Genomic DNA, 18392 nt, shown 5'->3' with positions numbered 1-18392 from the left:
CCCTAATTCTAATTGTTATTAGATAAGTATTTTTATTGCAAAATTATTTTTTCAAATTCTCATGTGAAAACATTTATTCACGTCAGAGTGAGAAAATACAAACTAAAATGTTTCACATTTTTGGATTGATTGATACTGGGGATTGAACCCAGGGGTGCTTTACCACTGAGCTATATCCCCAGCCCATTTTATTTTTTTGTTTTGAGATAGGGTTTTGCTAAGTTGTTGAGGCTTACCTCAAACTTGTAATCCTCCTGCATCAGCCTCTTAAGTAAGTCACTGGGATTTCACATGTGTGCCTCCAGACCTGGCTCATTTTTTACTTTATGGAATTTTTTTCCTCTAATGTATAATCAATAGTTATAAAAATTTTACATTTTAAAAGACTATATTTTTAAGGATAAAATTAAAATGTATTATGAAAATATTAGTATCACCTTTAATTAAAATATTCAGTCCTTTCTACTCTGATTTTTATCAGTTTGATCCAATAGTTCATTAATGATACATAAAAATTTTACACACTAATAATTTTCCTAAGGATGTTTTCTTGAGATTCTGATTTTCAGATATTATCATTTTATGCTTTCTTGCTTGCTTGTTAGATCTTTTGTAAAAGTTCCATTTGTTTTTATTCTTTAGTGGTTCAAAGGTCTTCAGCCCTTTTGCATTGTACTTCTAATTTCTTGTGAGATTTTTAGGAGCCTACCGTTGCTCATGATTTTCTAATTTAAAACAGTCATTTCATAATGTGTCCTTTTTCTCGTGAATGACAGGGAATTCCATCTACTCACAAACATTTCTTGATCTCCTATTAGGCTCCAAAAGCTGGTCTAGGCATTTGGGATATATTAACAAACATAATAAATAATTTATACACAAACTTAGAAAAAATAATGAGGACTAGGGTGATGGAGATCCTGAGTGCAGAAAATAATGCAGAAAACTTGCCATTTTAAAAACAGGATATTCAGGGTACATCTAATTAAGCTAGAATAATTGTACTGAATCCTCCATGCTTGTTGTTTGCAACTTTGTCTGGAATTGTAAGCCAAATTAATGCTGTTTACTTATATTTTATTGGCATATGCTCAATTTGGGGAACATTATTTTTAGCTTTTACATTTGATTTCATGATCATATATAAGAATACCCTTGGGGAAGATCTCTATCTGTCTAAATACAAGAAGATGTGCTTGTGCAAGCCAGGAGCAAGATTCAGACATAAAAGGTAGCAAGTTAAGCAGCACTCTCCAGGGTTTTTGTTTGTTTGTTTGTTTGTTTGTTTGTTTTTGCTTCATTCTCCCTTCTCTTGCAAACATACCCCAAATTCTAAATCTCATTTTTATGCTCATGATCTCCCTTGTTCATCCTACAGACAATTCATCCATCAATATTGGCAAGTTGGGCAAGCAGGAGAATAGGCATGAGTGTTAAAAAGACATTATTGGGCATCTGAATAAATGTGTATACACACACACACACACACACACACACACAACTCCGTCCTCTCTGAATCCCTCAGATATTGAAAGAAGGGCGCCTGCTATGTTCCTTAATTATCTTTCATTTCCTCTTATTAATCCCAAATATCTTAATTTGGCATTAACCAAATTTCTCTGACATAGCTTTGTCATATCACCCTTAAGCTAATATTAATCCCCCAAATCCAAATATTCCAACTAATCTCTCTTCAGTTTTTTCACTCATTTCCTGGATTATAGATGAACATAACAGCTTTATATTCAAATAGACACTACTCTGGCTTTCTCAGATGGACGCACACGCAGCCAGGGGACAGGACAATGCTTCTGGGGAAGAGGGCTGGGTCAGGAACCGCATTCCCTCCTATAAACTCCGTGGAGATGGTGCAGTTCTGTTTTAGAGAACAAAACATGCAGATGTGCATAATGTGTGCCTTAAACCCTGCCCAGTGACGCTGAGAATATAGAAAAATTTCCCAGGCTAGAAACTGATTGAAAATGATTCATGGCTTTTAGTATGCATGATGTTTTAAACTCTATGTAGCTTGTTTTTGTACCTTTATGGTTATTTTAATATGAAGTTGAGAGAAGACATATTGGGGATTCCTAATCTCATAATGCCTGTTAAATTGAACAGCTCCTTTCCCCAGTAGCATTAATTACCCTGAGAAAACAAAACAAGATAGTATTTAATCTCACAGCATAATATACCATATCTCATAAGGCCTCACATTATTTAAGGTAAAGGAGTCCTTTCAAAAATGCTTTTGCAAGCACAGGCGATGAATTATGATGATGTTTTGAAAATACAGAATAAGCTCCACCACAGATTTGGCTTTAACATGCCATAATTCATCAAGTTTTGTTCTCCATACAATATTTTAGAGAGTACTGCTTGGCAGTAAAGGAGCTCTTCTGTGCAAAAGAATGGCTGATGATGGAAGAAAAGACCCACAGAGGACTCTACAGATCCGGGATGCATCTGCTCTCTGTGCCAGACTGCAGCAAGCTTCCCAGCATGCACTGGGATCCCAAGGCCTGTACCAGACTGCCACATTTAGGTAACAGAGTCTCCCCCACCCCAAGACTATGGAAGTTAAAATAAATGTACTGTTTTGAATAAACTAAGGTGTGAACTGAAAGCTCCTAATATTTCTAGGCTTTCTAGGCATTTCTAATTGTTTTTTTTGAGTTTTGCCTTCCTTACATACCTAATAAGTGGAATCCTAATGCTATCCTAATTGCACAGGTTAGCATAGTTTCATTCCATTTGTTCTAAAACAAATTAAAGGTCACTGCTGCTTGAGATCTTTATTTTATAGGGAGCTTATGAGAACTTGTAACGTTTTTCTGGAATGTGCAGAAAAAATGGCTAAGAAACATATTTTGTCAAAAGAGTGGAATAAAGGAATAAAGTCCTCTTTCTTAGCCAGTGAAGCAGATTTTTAGGCATGCAAAAATAAGCCACATGTTTGAAAACGCTGATCTCACGAAACAAAACTGAATTGCTGCATGTTGCTTTAATGAACTTCGTTTGTAAGGAACTATGTTGTTATCCCTAACAGCTGGTTTAATTTTCAAAGACGTAATTTTCACATTTGAATGCAAATAATGTTTTCCAGTTATATATTAAAAAACTGAAAGTGAACTTGCATTTCTTAGCACTCTCTCACAGAATACATGAGATATCTGGATGCTCACTTAAAACAAATTTTTATCCTTTCCCTTCAGATTATAAAAAAGAAAACCTAACAAGTAAGTAATTTTATTTGTGCCCTTGAAACCTTATTTGTATGTAATTGGATTCATGCATGCGGATTTACACTCATTCTTCATGATTTTTAGAACAGAATGTAAAGCACCCTCAAAGACTTTGCACCATATTAACCCAGGATACAACATGAGAAGATCATAGTTTATAGCTTCTAATTAGACTATAGAAGTCATCATATTTAGTGAAGGACACAAATGACAGACATCTCCCCCTTCAAGGTTTTTAGCTTGTTTTATGCCTTATATATCTATAAGATAAGCCAAGTTTAAAATGTCATCTTCTGATTTTGCATTCATTATTTTTTATCTAATCATTCATGTGTGACTACAGCTATTTCTTTGAGCTGATTTGCAACTGACAAGTCCTTCTTTTGGAAGATAAGCATTTTGTATTTTTTTCCCAAAAGTTTATTATTTGTGTGAGAATTCCATGTTCATTGTAGAAAAATTTCTGTATAATCATAAGAAAAAAATTGTAAAGAAAATAATATCTAGGATTCACTTTTCCCCCAATTTTTTTCTTGATTCTAAAATTAGTTATACTAATCAGATGGAGACTATCTTAAATATGTACTGGAATCTCATGTTCTTCTCATTTTACCTGTAGAATCAGATGAGTTTCTGCTGATCTTAGTAAGGGGTGCTCAGTGTGGTCCTCCATCCCATGTACACACTGAGCACCCAGAGAGGTTTAAAAAGTGCTATTGCCTGGGTCTCATACTTATTTTGATGAAGTTGATCTGAGATACAATTTGTAGAATTTTTAAGTGTTTTTTTGTAGTTAACACATAACATTATATGTATTTATGAGGCACTGTGTGATGTTTCAATATGTGGATCCATTATGTGATGTTTGAATCATAGTAAGCATATCTGTCTCAAACATTTTTCATCTGTTTGTGGTGAAAAAATTAAAAATCCTTTTTCTGAGTTTTTATGAAAAATATAGTAGTATACTACATATATACAATCATTATCTGTTACCCTCCTATGCAACAGAATAAAGATAAGTGCTTTTGAAGATAGCTAATTGTCCATATAATGTTTATGAAGGTAAACTGAATGGTCTTAAAAGGGTTGTCACAAAATCCCTTGGAAAGGACCCAGGAAGGCTGCTGGGAAAGGGTGCCCTTGAAACTAACTTCTATTGAATGATGCTTTGACCTACCGGAAAGCAGAAATCCTCAGAATGAAACTAGAAGGTTTCCACATTAATTACCTTTCTTGGTTGGACTGCTCAAAAGCTGAGATTACACTCTCTTCCATGGTGCACATGACAAGGCTTGTCATGATCACCACAGCATTCTTGATGCCTAACAATCAATATTGATTCAGTGAATGTATTTATGTATGGATAGATGAGTAAATAAACTCCCCTCATGTTCACAGGAAAAGGATAAAGAGATAAAATTGATCAGAAAAAAAAAGAAAGGTAAAATGGAGACAGAATGGAAATACAAATCAATAATTTAGATCCAAAGAGATAATTGATGTAGCTGTAGGGAAGATCAGAGCAAATAGATCAGAGGCAATAATCAAGGAATAAACAAATAGAACTATTCTGAAAAGAAGATACATTTAAATCCTTACAGCAAGATTATTGTTCAAACTCTTTAACTTCTTGCATTTAAAATTAAATCTTAATGAGTCTTCATGGATTTTTCTTTAAACATGCCATTAAATTTTATTTTCTGATATTTTTTAGAAAAAAAAATGTCCTTATACTTAACTAGTGACTTTACTGATTTTACAGATTTCATTATGCTGCATCATGTGTTTGATATGATACAAACTGTAAAATCCAGGTACAAAAATAGTCATTTCTCCCTGTCTTTTAATAACTGCTTCTACTTTACTGTTAGCAAGAAGCAGAGCTCACTCACTTAAGGAACTTCCCTACTTGGATGAAGAAGCCTAGGGGGGCTTTAGTCTGGAGAGCACTGGCCCAGCTTTCAAGCCAGTCCGAGTGGACCCAGGACGTCTGGGTCCACCCCTGCTGTGGTGTTGAAGAGGAACGCTGTCATCCCTCCCATACAGATGTTTTAGTGCTCTGCTGACATTTCTCTAGCCCCAGGTGCCTGCTTGAGTCACAACAGGGACCAAGTTGGACCTCCATGGGCTTCAAAGCCACTTGCTTAGCTATTGGTGATCAGGGCACAATCCCTGTGTCCACTCCTGAACTAAGCACCCCTTGTAACCTCTGCTGTTACAAGTGTCCTATTTCAAATGGCATGAAGGCTTTCCTTTGCTTAGCTGGTAGTGGCCAGGGCGTAACCATCGTGTCCATTCCAGACTAAGAAGTCAGATACAGTCGCCTCTGGTAACCATTACTTCTACAAATGTCCTTTATCAAATGGCTTTAGGCCTCTGCTGGGATAAATTTTTCTTTTGACTTTGTAATGTGATGTTACTACGTTCCCTTATGTCATTTCATTGTTCTTTTACTATATTGCAGTCAATTGCTAATATTTCATTTAGGATCTTCTGAATCTGTTGTATAATCTACATACGCACTTTTCCTTTGTGATAACATTGCAGGTTGTGATATTAGTATTGCAACTTCCTGGAAGAATTCAAAAGATTTTTCTCTTACTGGAACATATCATAAAATATGGAAGTTTTCTCTGTTTCAAGACTAAATTATAATCATAATCCTACAGTGACTTTTAAAACTAATTTCTTGACTATGGCTATATTCACCTTTTCTTATTCTTCAAATTTGGTAACTAACATATTCCTAACATTTTCCTTAAGATTTAAAGAAAGTGATTGCACAATTATGTATTATTGCATTTTTATTGATCTTTGAATCTATTGTCATAACTCCTTTACCTTTCCTAATTTTGTTTGTGCCTTATTCTTTTCTTAAAATTCCACGGATTAGTTTTTTACTCTATTGTTCAACTCTATCAGTTTTGTTTCCTTCTAACTTATTAATTTCTGCTTGCATATGGCTATTATTTTATCACCTGTTTTCTTTGTTTTCTGTAGTTATTGTTTCTTGTCCAAAGTCTTGAACTAAATATAGCATTTATTCTCTTTCTTCCTTTATATCTAATGTAAGGAGATAACACTATGAGTTTATCAGTAAGCACAGCTTTGGTCAAGTCTCATACCCACAAAGTTTTTTCTGAAGTTGGGGTGTGACTCAGTGGTAGAGCATTTGCCTAGCTTGTGTGAGGCCCTGAGCTGAATCTCCAGCACAGAAAAAAAAAAAAAATCTAACCTATAACTCTGGCTACTCTTACCTTTTTTAATCTAAAAATTTATAGAATTCTAAAAATCCTATTAGATTTTACTTAATCTATATTAACTGCATTTGGTCAGGAGTATATCTGCATAATTTTAGCTTTTGAAATTTGAAACGCCTTTATAGCCTTGCTTAAGATTATGTGTCTCAGTATTCCATAAACATTGAAAGGTTTATTCTCTCTTTTAGGGTACAAAGTTCATTCCTAGCTATTAAAACATTCTTGTTAAGTTATGTTGTTAAACTATTATATGTCTGTGTTCTTGTCTTAATCTATAAAGAGGAGTCAGAATATAATTAACCAAGTTGTTTTAGTACATATGCAACAGCCTTTGCACCCTACAGAATGGCACAAGTATGGCATCTTTTGGTCTTCAGCAGTAATGCGTATATTAATTGTTGTTAAATTGCAATGGCCTTTAACATTGGAGTTTGGCAAGAATTTAAGTTTTAGAAGAACTAACTTCTGCTCATTTGTATATTAATGTTTTCATTTTTTTAGTCTCCTTTCATTATTTTTATTGTCTGTAAACTGATAGTACATGTGTACAAAAGCTCACTCTAGACAATTGACTACAGTATTATTACAAGAAATATTGTATTTAACCATTTTCACAACTGTTGTCAATCATAGACAATACAACACAGTACAAAGAGCACTAGCCCGGAATCCACATTTCTCTTGGGAGAAAAAAAAATTCTCTTTTGAGTTTCATCTTTAAAGTCATATGATTCTATGTGCACAATTGGATTTTATAGATATGTAACCAGGGAGAATCCAATACATGAGCACATTCTGAACATTAAATTTAATTTACTGGTTTATTTGATATAAAAACTGCTTCTTAAAGGTTTGAGAATGAATGAAAAGAATTACCGTTTACTTTCAGCATTCCCACCAATGACGTCCTCAAAGCCGAGTGTGGACATTCCCAATTTGCCTTCTTCCTCATCTTCTTCCTTCTCTGTCTCACCTACGTACTCCATGACTGTAATAATCTCCATCATGTCCAGTTTTGCAGTATTTGTGCTTCTTACAATAACTACTCTTTATTGCTGCCGAAGAAGAAAAGAATGGAAAAATAAGAAAAGGTGAGATCTTAGTTGAAGCTAATCACACAGAATAATATTTTAAAACCTACATATTTAATATTGGAATTGGGGATAGAAAGAGGAATATACACAATACCTCCAGCCTCTAAGAGAATCCATAGCCCTGCTTTGAAATTAAGCAGCCCTTATCATGATTTTTGAAAATGTTGATAATTTCTAGGTGCAGTGCACCTATAATCCTAACAACTTGGGAGGCTGAAGCAGGAGGATAGCAAGTTTGAGGTCAGCCTCAGCAATTAGCAAGGCCCTAAGCAACTTAGCGTGACCCCATCTCAAAAATTTTAAAATATATAAATAAAAAGGGCTAGGGATGTGGCTCAGTGGTTAAGCATCCTTGGGTTCAATCCCTGGTACCAAAACAAACAAACAAAGTCAATGACTTTCTTTTTGCCTGCAATCACATGTCCTAAAGTTACTTCACAACAGATAGAACTTAATACTTTGGAAGAAAATGGATATTTCTGCTCCCCATATCCTCTCCTCATCCCATTGCCCCTGCCAATTTGGATAGTGACAAAATTCTTGAGAAAAATGTGCCTTTTGACTCTAGACAAAACAAAATATTTTATTGCTTTCAAACTGAAGATCCTGTGGCTGCCTAAGTACAATTGGTTTTATTTTTTTCCCAAATGCCACAACTTTCAGGATGATCTAAGTTTGAGTGCAAAGGTTTTACCTGCCCTTGAACTCATTATTTGTCTTGCCTGTCTTACCTACAGAGAAGCAGCAGCAGTAACCCTCACCACACTGCCTTCTGAGCTCCTCCTAGACAGGCTGCATCCTAACCCCATGTACCAGAGGATGCCACTCCTTCTGAATCCCAAATTGCTCAGTCTGGAGTATCCAAGGAATAACATTGAATATGTGAGAGATATTGGAGAGGGAGCATTTGGAAGGGTCTTTCAAGCAAGGTAAAGTTACCCATGGGAAAAAAAAATTCTCCATTGAAATATGTCATGTCTGAAAATTATCTGACCATTAGTCTGAGGTGTGTGTGTGTGTGTGTGTACATATATTTTTAAATAGTTGTTAATTCTTTACATCATTAACTTTATTCATATTACATGCTATACTTTAAATCTTGATAGCTTCCCCTTTTGTCTTGAAAATGGGCATGAACGTGAAAAGAAAATATTTTATTGCATTTCAAAGAAGTAACTTATAGGAAATATAAATGTCTCTTGTTCAAATCCCAAGAAATTACTAATAGTTCAATCTCATTTTCTTTCTAGAAAAAAAAATTGTCTTACATTTTGAACCAAAATTTCTTCCATTGCTCTTAGGAAAGAATTCTCAAATTTAATTCTCTTTAATTTCCTGTTGTTATTTTCTCCATTTGATGTTTATTTTGAATTAGCATTTCAATTTAAGAATTCAGAGTTTAACATACATACATGTCAATGGAGTAACAAAACAGAAAGGGGGGAAAAATCCCACAAAAATGGAGAAAATCATGAGCTTATAAAGGAGTATTATTAGGGCCAGCATTAGCCCATTTTTTGCTTTTGTGTGAAATGGAATAAAACACCCTCTCTGCACAGAAAGACCAGCCTCAGCAACTTAGCAAAGCCCGAAGCAACTTAACAAAATCCTGTCTCAAAATTTAAAAAATATATAAGTAAAAAGGGCTGGGGTGGGGCTGGGGTGGTGGCTCAGTGGTAGAGCGCTTGCCTAGCATGTGTGAGGCACTGGGTTCGATTCTCAGCACCACATATAAATAAATAAAGGTCCATCAACAACTAATAAATTATTTTTTTTAAAAAAAGGGCTGTGGCTGTGGCTCATGGTTAAGCACTCCTGGGTTTAATCCTGGTACCCCTGCCAAAAAAAAACAAAACTTTTTTACATAAAGATACATCTTGACCTATATTCGTAGCAGCCGAGGTGTCAAGATTACATGATGGTGAACATCTCACACAAATACTTGTTGGGAACCAAAAATAAGCAAGCTGTACATTATATGAGGGATAGAAAGATAAATAAGTCACAATCCTTACCTTCAAGGAATTTAGATTCTGGCCAGAGATTAAGGCATTAGAGCACAATGATAGTTCATTAGGTCTTTGCACTTTAGAATTCCAATAATTGATAAATAATGCATTTCTCAACCTTAATCTATGCGGAAAACAGCCCCAGTGAGTTTTATTAATTGGAGGCAAGGAGTTTGAAGTACAACTGATTCTGTGGCTCTGGGAAAGACGAGGTAATGTGGGGATATCTAGGGCCATAAGGTGGGTACACATAATCTTCCTGTTCCTTGGTTTCTTTATCAATAAATTTATCTCTCAGGGCTCCTGGCCTACTTCCCTACGAACCTTTCACTATGGTGGCAGTAAAGATGCTCAAAGAAGAAGCCTCAGCAGATATGCAGGCAGATTTTCAGAGGGAGGCCGCTCTCATGGCAGAATTCGACAACCCCAACATCGTGAAACTCTTAGGTATGAAAATATATGAAGAAATTTATTTCATCAGAAAACAGGATTTCCAAGTTTTTCTTCTTTTATATTTCACTTATTTATGCTTTTCCCTTTGCTTCCTAATGTCTCTGTCCCTTCCCAAAATCAGCCTCTTCACCTACGTCCCAACATTTATTCTGTTTCAACCCTGGAGGATGTTCAATGCTTACTGAATTCATTATGTTTAATTTCATCAAATCAAATTTCCTCCATCTTCCTATTTATAAAAAATGTTTTAAATGTCCCTACATAATCTCTCATTGACAATGCTTCTCCACTACACAATTTATTAATATCAAAATAGTCTCTGTATTTTACGATTTGTTTTGTTTCTTCTTTTTCTTCTCCAACTAGAATGCCACAAGAACAGCAATTTAAATTGTTTTTACTCATTGCAGTGTTCCTATTTATTTTTGGATTCATAAATGTAACAAACCCTTAACAAATATTTGGTTTGTATAATCACAGAGCAGCGAACAAAACTTACAAATATTCCTGCTCTCACAGAGCCTACATTCATTTGAGAAAGACAGATAATAAAAATAAACACATAAAAATATTGTATGGTGAAATATTATAGCCAAAGACTTTTTATAAATCAAGGCAGAGGAGAACTCTTTGAACTGTAAGGTAAACTATTTGAATACTTCGGTAAAAATGTGACATTTATATAAAGACCTAGTGGAGGTAAGGGAGTAGCAATGTGGATAGCATGGGAAAGAGTGTCCCTAGAAGAATGATAAGATTTGCAAAATTCCCCATGACAAGAGTGTGTCTCCTGTGCTTGGAGAAGAGCAAGGAGAGGCTTGAAGCAGAATTAGCAAGAGAGAGTTATCAAGGACAAGACCTAAGAGGGGAAGTCATGGGAACAGTCGGAAGATTCTGTTAGACCTTATTAAAAACTGGCTTTTACTCTAAATAAAATGGGAAGTAAATGAAGAGTTTGAGCCAAGACTTGACAAGATGTGACATGACTGGCATTTGTCCAGAACTTCTCTGGCTGCTTTATTGAACATAGTCTGAAAGGAGGCAATAAAAGCAAGGAGACAGTAAACAGGTATTTCAATAACGGAAAGAAAAGCTGGGTGGTGTGCCCCCAGGGAGTGGTATAGAGGAGCCTGAGAAGTGATGGGGCTCTTTGTGTAATTCAGGGGGCCACCAAATAACATTCTGACAGACCAAATGGGAGCTGTGCAAAAAGGAAAGACTCAAGGAGAGTGGGTGTCAGCTTCGCAGCTGAGAGAATCAAGGGGTCACTGACTGAGCTGGGTAAGACCAGGAGGAGCGGGTGTCTCCACTGGAAAGAGAGGGAGAATTCATTTTAAGAGATGCTTCCCACTATTTGCAGGTTTCCTTAGTAGAAAGCAGGAGTTCTTTTTAAAACTTTTTTTTTCTTTTGAGATGCTCACGCAACATCCAGATAAAACTAAGCAGGCAGGTGGATGTGGAGGTCTCAAGTTCAGAAAAGATGTCCTGGTTGCAGGTATAAATCAGAAATCATGAGGGCATATAAATATTTAAAGTCATGAGACTAAGACACTTAAGGAGGGGCTGGGGATGTGGCTCAAGCGGTAGCGTGCTCGCCTGGCATGCGTGCAGCCTGGGTTCGATCCTCAGCACCACATACAAACAAAGATGTTGTGTCCGCCGAGAACTAAAAAAATAAATAAATATTTAAAAAAAGACACTTAAGGAGTGGAAAAGGAAGTCAGCAAAAGAAAAGAGGTCCAAGGATTCAGCCCTGCAGCACTGCAACATTTAGAGTGAAAATGATATGAACAGTAAAACAGACTGAAAAGGAGCAACCAATAGAAAAGGGACCAGGGGGAGGGAGGAGGAGAAGGAAAGGGGAAATACTGGGGAGTGACAGTGGCCAAATTATATTGTTATATTTTGTGCATGTACAAAATATGTAACAACAAACTCCACCATTATGTGCAACTATTACCCACCAATAAAAATGTGGAGGTGGGGGAAGGTGTGTTCTAGGCTCCATAGGAAGGATTTCTAAAAGTTGAAAGTGAGCAGGTTATATGCAGTGAGAGAAGGACTGTAAAATGACCCTGGGGGCAACTGTGGAGTTTCCTCCACCCTTAGTCCTGATCAAGGGCTCTTCTTCCCCTGACCTATTGCCACCCCCAACTCCAAGAATCAGTATGCCCAAGGATTCTGTCCTTGCCCATCTTATTCTACACAATTCCTCCAAACCACTCTTCTTGGACAGGCCCAGACCCTCTCCCTAATATTTTGATAACTCAACAATCAAAATCTTTACTTTCTCTCTTAACTTCAGGTTTCAATTGTCTATTGCTTGTTCAATGTTTATGGCCACTTCAAATCCAGCTTTCACAAAACCATGACTAAGAGTGCATTTTAAATTAGATGGTTTATCTCTGAGTCTCAGTCAAACATGGTGACCTGGGACGATCAGGAATTGCTGATGATCAGTGAGGAGAGCTGAGTTCCTCTTACCACATGGTCCCGAGAGGTCAACATCTATCAGGCATAGGAAATAGGGCACTAGATTTTGAAAGAGGTACTGACAAGAGATAAATACAGTTTGCTCCTTGAATTTTGTGTAACTGAATAGCCTTTGGAAATAATATGCAATGAGCACCAAAGCAAGATATTTTCTTGTTGCAGAATAGTGTTTTACTGTTCCTTAAAAATGTCGACTCTGCATTTATATATAAGTAGTTACAATTTTACAACATCTAGAATTCCTGGGATTGATTCAAAGACAAACTATGTGCAATTTGCAAATTTGTGATTACTGTGGTGGCATGTTTAAACATCACTAGTAAGAGTTTTCCCTCATTTTTATTGCCCAACAAGAACTCAGACTTATATTACCGTTTGCTAAATGCCATCTTCAAATTCCACATCAACAGCCTATAAACACAGGGTCTGCTTTTACTTAAGTGTACATAAGCAGTAATCATTCATGCATGTGGTTCCACCAGCCTCACAGTTTCTTGGAAGTTAGTACCATCTAAATGAGATGACAATGGTAAAAGGAGAATTGGAAAAATCTATAACATTTACCTTCAATGAAAGAAAGTTGCTTTGTTTCACACATGTAGACTATCAGGCACTCATTAAACATGTTTGTATTTTAAAAATCGATTCTGTTTTATTGAAATCCTAGTAAATAATGGTTTTGTAATTGTAAATTTGAGATGGGTATAAATGCAAGGCTATGCTGAATTTTTCAAAAGTAAGAGGCATTAGAAATTATAGACTCTTACCCAATATTCTAGTTGAGGAAATAGCACGATGACACAAGATGATTTGTTGAAGATGTCACATTAGTATTGAAAGACATGGGTTGGAATAGGCATGATGTTTTCTTATACCCATTCACCTCTCCATCTTTAAATCCATTCACCCAGCAGTTTATATTGAAAGGCCACAGGGAGCCAGGCAGATAACTAGGCCTGAAGTTACAAGAGTGAAAACAATCCTTCTCTTAAGAGTTTGATTCTACTTTGAAGTCCCAACTAAGAATGGGGTTGGAGTTATCACAATATATAAAACATTTTGAACTCTTAAATATATACATATTTTTTCACATGCATAATTATAAATTACATATAATATACATGAATATATAATTGTTTATAACCATCATAAAGTAGAAATTTTCTATATAATATTTTCTGCATGAAGAAGTAAAACATTTCATTAAATAACCTCAGTTCCAGAAGATTTCGTTTTCTCAGAAAATCACACTGTCATTATTTTTTCCCAAAATAAGAATTCTTTTAAAATCAATTCAACTGGCGTTAACAGTGGTAACACCAGTTGATGAGGTAGGTAAATCCCTGTTGACTAAAGATGACCTTATAGAAGAAATCTTCAATTAGATCCAGTTGACATTGCTTTAATTTTCTCAAATATGCTGATTGCTATAGCCCCTGGAATTAAAAAATAACTCCAAAATAAATAAATAAAGATAACATTATTTCCTATGTCCCTTTTTAAAAAAATAAGCTTCTAATTTTGGTCTGAAAAAATAATAAATCTAGCAATCTATTTTTATGGTGATGTGAAATTACACCCATCTGATCTAATATTCCAAGTTGTCCGGCTTCCTTCTCAAATATAGCAGTCCTAAGATCTGCAAATGTCCTCCTGGCATTAACTCTAAAACTCTATTTATGCCTAAATTTCAAAATATTTTACTATAGCTTTCTAAATACTTAGTCGAGGATATCTTGGATCGTTTTTGCTATTCTTTCCAAACTTGATACATCTTCCTCATTATAATTCTTCAGAGAAGTAAATAGAAACCGAGCAATTACGCCACCTACTGAGAGCAAACATCCATTCATGAACTCACTCGCCAAACATGGAGCACCTGGTTAGCCAGACACATCGGGAGACGTGGGGAATCTAAAGAGGAATAAGACATAGTCTCTCCTTGCCAAGTGCTAAAATAATGGGGAGAAATCTCAAATGAATGAATCTTGAAAAAAATGGGAGGATAGGTACTATGTTGAAGGATAATAGAAGCAAAATCTGAAACTGGAAAGTCAGAAGCTGAGGCCCCCCTAAGAAGGATAACAAAGTTGAATCTTCAAAGGTAAATAGGAAATGTTTAAACAAAAGAGGAGGGTCAAGGTTTGACTATAATGCTGTCAACAAAGAAAAACAAAATAGGGCCCCATATTTTCCGATCTGGTCATTTGCTTTTGGAGTGCTTTTTCCATTGTGTGATTCTGGAAACCAGCTAACTGAGTGTGCTACTTGGTTGCAGGTGTGTGTGCTATTGGGAAGCCTATGTGTCTGCTCTTTGAATACATGGCCTACGGTGACCTCAATGAGTTCCTCCGCAGCATGTCCCCTCACACTGTCTGCAGCCTCAGTCACAGTGACCTGTCCACGAGGGCTCAGGTCTCCAGTCCAGGACCCCCACCCCTCTCCTGTGTTGAGCAGCTTTGCATTGCCCGGCAGGTAGCAGCGGGCATGGCTTACCTCTCCGAGCGCAAGTTTGTCCACCGGGATTTAGCCACCAGGAACTGCCTGGTAGGTGAGAACATGGTGGTGAAGATTGCAGATTTTGGCCTCTCCAGGAACATCTACTCAGCAGACTACTACAAAGCTAATGAGAACGATGCTATCCCTATCCGTTGGATGCCACCAGAGTCCATTTTCTACAACCGCTATACCACAGAGTCAGATGTGTGGGCCTATGGTGTGGTCCTCTGGGAGATCTTCTCCTATGGCCTGCAGCCCTACTATGGGATGGCCCACGAGGAGGTCATTTACTATGTGCGTGATGGCAACATCCTCTCCTGCCCTGAGAACTGCCCCCTGGAGCTGTACAATCTAATGCGTTTGTGTTGGAGCAAGCTGCCTGCAGACAGGCCCAGTTTCCCCAGCATCCACCGAATTCTGGAACGCATGTGTGAGAGGGCAGAAGGAACAGTGGGAGTGTAAGGTTGAAGGTTCTCAGATGAAATGCTGCAGTCTCTGTCAGACTCAGTGAGCCAGAGGAATGCTACAGCAGAGGCCCACAAGGGAAAGAGTAACAGTAGCATCCCTTGCCTCTTGTTTCCCAGAGGTGGGGGGGAATGACAGCACAGAACCCCTAGGTGGACAGAACCATTGGAATTGATGATTGGAAACATAGGCTAATAAATGTGTCAGATAACAGGAGAGAGCTCCTCTTCCTCATGGGAAAAGTTTGTATCATACATTGTACAGGAAAGAGTATCATCGAATTCAGTTCCTGAGTTAGCTGGCGGCAGAGGAAGACTCTGTTGTATTAAATTTTATAGGAAGTGGGATTCAGAGCTTCGTTTTTGATAGAGTTGATTCCTGTCCATTGTAATAGTAGAGTGTTTTCACGTGATACATCAGGTCAAGTTCAGAAATTGAAAAAGCAGGAGAAATCATTTTTTTTTTTTTTACCACCAAAAGACAGGCTCTAGGTTTTGGTTGAATTTCTTTTTTTGCACTTAATGCATAGTTTTATATTTGTCTGTATTCTAGAGTTGTGCTTCTACTTTAGAGTTTCTAAGGAATAAAATGACAAACCAGCAAGGCTCTATTCTTACTGTTATTCTTAGTTCCTTTTTCTATTTTGGCTCCTCCAGTGCTAAGACTTTCCTTAGTGTGCATTTATCATGAATATAATCTGCTTATTTTATTTCTACATATTTTTTTTCTGAAAAAATGGCATTTTATCACTCTTCTTTTTTCTTTGAAAACTTAATTACTTTGCTTTAACCTTTATCTTCTTCCTTTTTCTGGGCCTCTCTGTACTTTTTTAGTTGTGTATCTGCTTTTTTTCTCCTTTATTTCATACATATAATAAGCACCTAGAAGAAATAAAAATATTAAAAACACATATTTTATATATACTGGTACATACACATCCTTTTAAAATTATTATCTCTTTCTTCTATTTGTGCCTTTGAAGTCACACATTTCAAATTTTGTTGCCGCTGTCTATTAAATCTCTCAAACCATGATGTTTGATATGGGGTGTTACAATATGTTCTTGTGGCTCCAAGTTATTTCAAAACTGATGTTTTTGTGCATTCTTCTTGTAGAAACCAATTCAATTGTTCATAGCATAAACATAGTGTTACTTCCTATGTTTATGCACAGCGTATTCACCTATCTTGCTATATGTTATTTTGTTTTTTTAACAAAAACTTCTGGAACTTAGATTTCTGATGCTTCTCAGTGGAGCCCCACATAATATATATTTATCTAAGTCCAACACAAAATGTAAGAGTGTATTCCTGAGACAGCATGAACACCAATTCTCCTAAAATAAGCAAATAGGGAACAGAAAAGAGCAGTCTGCTCCAAACCTGCTTGCTTTATTTCAAACTAATTGGTAGTTTGGGAAAGGAAGAAATGATCTGAATTCTTTTTTTATTTATTTATTTTTTAGTTGTAGTTGGACACAATGCCTTTATTTTATTTATTTTTATGTGGTGCTGGGGATTGAACCCAGGGCCTCATGCATGCTAGGCAAGCACTCTACCACTGAGCCACAACTCCAGCCCTGATCTGAATTTTTGAAATCGAATTTTCCAAGTGACTACTGGAAAACTTTACCTGAATGTCCCCCAAATCTGCCAAATGTATCGATTCAACTCTTGGTGGAAAAACCTCCTTATTCATAGTCTCTCCAGACAGCCAAGACAAAAAGGTGGAAATTACCCTAGACTTTGCCCTCTCTTTTAATCCTGGTATCCTATTGGTTTTACTTCCTAAATTCCTCCTGCATACACCGTCTTGCTATCAATCCAACAGCCCACTACTCAAGCTGTATCACTGCCCAGCTGTCAAGGGTCTGATCTCCCTGTCAGTTGAGCTAATTCCCTGGACTATGACGATGGCAGAGAGGAACTTATTCACAATTCTGATTCATCAACAGGGAAGTTCAGATTTAGTATTGAGACCAAGTCTTTAGACCAAATCTTTAAAGTCAAAATTTATATTGTCAAAATCCAAAATTTATATTGTCATCCAAAGGGCTGGATAAAGACTCAAGCTGCAGTTTGAGTCCAAACAAGATCAAGAAGCCACCACATAGAAACGTTGAGAGGGCCACCAAGCACATCTGGAAATTCAGTGGAGATATCTATGGTGTATTTTAAATTCTTCACATATGGGTCATGTATACTTGGCAAATTTCAAAGCTGTCTTTGTGTTTGCTCAGATGATAAAGGTTTATTGTAGTGACAGGGAAGTCAGGCCACTAGAAAAAGCTAAATTCCAGAAAAGCAGGGCAAGGCAGTCATTCAGAGCAGCTACCACAAAGCTTGGCTCCAGGTATCCCACTGTCTTTCAGAACCAGGTTTCCACAGCCCCAGGCCTGTTCTGCCACTGTGAGCTGTTCTCTGCTCCCTCCTCCCTTCCTGACTCCCTGCTCTTTCTGCCTGTCTCTTCCTCTTGGCTTCTACAGCCTCATGGATTCTCTATCTTTGGGGTTTTCAAGATTCCAAGGCAAAAGAATCATAGAAATATAGGTAAGTACAGTACGTGAGCAAGCAAGCAAATATTATAAAAGTCACTCAATTTTATTAAATATTTAAAGCAACTGAAAACTAATAGTTAGATCTCCCATTTACCCCAATATAGCAATAGTACTAATAAAAATTATCATATCAGCTAGTGTATATTGAGAGCTTACCATGTATACTCTAAGGCCTTTAAATACACTAATTTAAACCTCATAACATCCCTGTGATGTAGGCACTATCTTTAGGCCCATTTTTTAGATGAAGAAAGGGGCACAGAGACAGTTTGTAACTGGAACAGAACAATAGAGCCCAGCATATCATCCAAAAA

The 18392-nt window shown here is 36.7% G+C and overlaps 1 protein-coding gene and 1 non-coding gene across 5 annotated transcripts in view; one reads left to right on the top strand and one right to left on the bottom strand.

Moving 5' to 3' along the window:
- Positions 1–16124, top strand: part of Musk (muscle associated receptor tyrosine kinase) — a 93440-nt gene extending 77316 nt beyond the window's left edge. For 2 of the 4 annotated variants that reach the window (XM_015492207.2, XM_048783224.1), the window contains 6 exons: positions 2370–2545; positions 3216–3239; positions 7398–7599; positions 8340–8531; positions 9910–10058; positions 14836–16124. In XM_015492207.2, the coding sequence (XP_015347693.1) occupies positions 2370–2545; positions 3216–3239; positions 7398–7599; positions 8340–8531; positions 9910–10058; positions 14836–15518 (1426 nt within the window). In that variant the 3' untranslated portion in view covers positions 15519–16124. The remainder of the gene's footprint in view (positions 1–2369; positions 2546–3215; positions 3240–7397; positions 7600–8339; positions 8532–9909; positions 10059–14835) is intronic. The other 2 variants (XM_048783226.1, XM_048783225.1) reach the window with 1 other exon arrangement.
- Positions 16125–17024: 900 nt separating this feature from the next.
- Trnaa-agc lies at positions 17025–17097 on the bottom strand. Its single transcript has one exon. It is a non-coding gene; the product is annotated as a tRNA-Ala (tRNA).
- Positions 17098–18392: the final 1295 nt, after the last annotated feature.

This window comes from Marmota marmota, unplaced genomic scaffold, assembly GCF_001458135.2.
Source record: "Marmota marmota marmota unplaced genomic scaffold, marMar, whole genome shotgun sequence".
Classification (NCBI taxonomy): domain Eukaryota; kingdom Metazoa; phylum Chordata; class Mammalia; order Rodentia; family Sciuridae; genus Marmota; species Marmota marmota.
This window is presented reverse-complemented; position numbering and strand designations above follow the sequence as displayed.